General features: G+C 39.8%; 1 protein-coding gene across 1 annotated transcript; it reads right to left on the minus strand.

Moving 5' to 3' along the window:
* Positions 1–4: 4 nt before the first annotated feature.
* Positions 5–2054, minus strand: LOC105503873 (protein slowmo homolog 2-like; the record flags this gene model as incomplete). Its single annotated transcript, XM_011930973.1, has 4 exons — positions 5–95; positions 210–280; positions 708–797; positions 1965–2054. Coding segments are annotated over 4 exons (342 nt in total), but the record flags the coding sequence as incomplete, so codon positions are not given.
* Positions 2055–2059: the final 5 nt, after the last annotated feature.

The raw sequence follows: 2059 nt of genomic DNA on the forward strand, positions 1-2059 counted from the left end.
CGTTTGAGGATATCGTACTTGCCATCAATCCTTCAAGGTAACTGCTGAGGCTAACGCCTTTCACGGTGATTATGGCTTCTTGAGTCAAAACAGTTCTGTAACAAAACATATTCACAGATTCAGATGATCCAGCTTTCATTTTCAAAAAACTTGATAAAAAAAACTTAAACACCCTTTACAATACATTTGTTAAAATATTTTTTACTCACTTGTCTGGATCCTGAGGATGTGGTTTGTATATAAGTCTCTCATCTACTGAAACCATGTTTGTAAATGAAATCTACAGAATGAAAAAAAAAAAAAAAGGTCAAATCATTTTGGAACTGAAGATTCAAAATGTTGCCAAAATCAACACACAAGCCAAAATCTTACTAAACATATAAAACAACAAACAAATCGCTGCTATTATTGCATAAACTATTCACTGTCTACTTTTTATTTAAAAAGTTGAGGAAATAAAGTATAATAATGATAATACACATAATCCCAAACTCATTTTATTGAGTGCCATCCCCTTAGAGATGGGCCGGATCATGAGATCAGGAAGGGTAAGGAAGCGACACCCAGGGCCAAGTCAGGCCAGCACATAAGCAGGGATTCTCTGAACCACACACCATGAACATGCACTCACTTCTATGGCAACTAGGAGAGAGACAAAGAACTCAGCCAGACAGTTAGAAATGAAACAAAAGGAAGCCAAGACTTACATTAGTAGATTTAAGTTCCATTGTTTTCTCTACAGGATCAACTACAGAATGTTCTTGCACATATGTTTTCGTTCTTGCTGCACCAATAAGCTAAGTAAAACATTCAGAATTAGGAATCAGAGGAGGAAGAATTTTTTACCAAGTGTACCAATATTTTATTTGAAGGAAAAAATGTGTTACAATATTTTGAACCAAAAATCTGCTTCCTAAAAACGAGAGGAAACAAAGGTCAGAAAGGAGGCCTACTCACATATCGTGGATGAGAGGAGACTGCCAGACACAAAAACTTTTCCCAGGGGCAACTGGAAACCAGCCCACTGAGAATGTCTGCAACGTGAGGCACCACGCTGAATCTGCCGCAATGCGACAGTGCAGCGCTGAGGCTGAAATATGGAAATCAGGTTTGGGGCAACATGGCAGCTAGAAAAAGGAGAACTCAAAGGCATCTGTCAGTATCATCCTAGAACAGCCCAAGGGAGGGGGCACCTCAGCTTCATTCTTCAGACAGAAAAACAGCTTTCTCACGATGGAGGATCACACATCGGTGTCCACTGTCACTCCCTGTGCTGTGGCCCTAAGCCCACCCCCAGCTCTGCTCATTTCTGTGTCTGCACTATGGTTTGCATAAAGGAGGCAGTAAGCACATTCCTATTGAAAACGTGTACTTTAGTTTTCTTGGTGAACCTACTCTCCATAAAGAGACCCTCTGAAGAAACCTGGATCCACTTACTATACCAGTTTCCTCACATTATGGTAAACTGGCATTCTAGTTTCTTCCTGGTAAAATCTGCTCACTAAAGCCTGTTCATTCTTAAGGGAATAGAATTTTCTAAATGTACAGGAAGGAATTCCAGACCTTGGAACAAATGTGGCAATTACAAGTCCGAGAACATACTCCTTAATGTACACAACCCACCACTGACCACAGAACTGTCTCCTAACAATTATGACCAGACCATTACTGCCAAACCTTAGTATTGGTCTCAAGTTGCTGGCAAAAGCAGAATATAACTCCTTTCAGATTACACAGCATTAGCTGGCTTCCTTAAGAAAATTTTATCGGGTGCCTTCATGAAGACTGTAATAATATTTCCAATTCATTATACACTCATAATTCAAGTTTATTATAATACAACTTGAACGGATGCAAAAAAATGACATTCAGAATCGGCTCCCACAACCTACTTGAAAGTATAATGCGGTTTAGAAAACTTCTCAACAGCAGTCACATTTCTCCAGGAATAAAGACACACTTACAGACTTCACAATGGAAGGCAGTCCCCACTCTGTGCTGAGAAGTCTGTGGCTGTGCAACTTTCCAGAGGGATCTATATGTCTGTCCAACACATCAA

The sequence above is a fragment of the Colobus angolensis genome, unplaced genomic scaffold (genome assembly GCF_000951035.1).
Source record: "Colobus angolensis palliatus isolate OR3802 unplaced genomic scaffold, Cang.pa_1.0 Scaffold8848, whole genome shotgun sequence".
NCBI classification, from domain to species: domain Eukaryota; kingdom Metazoa; phylum Chordata; class Mammalia; order Primates; family Cercopithecidae; genus Colobus; species Colobus angolensis.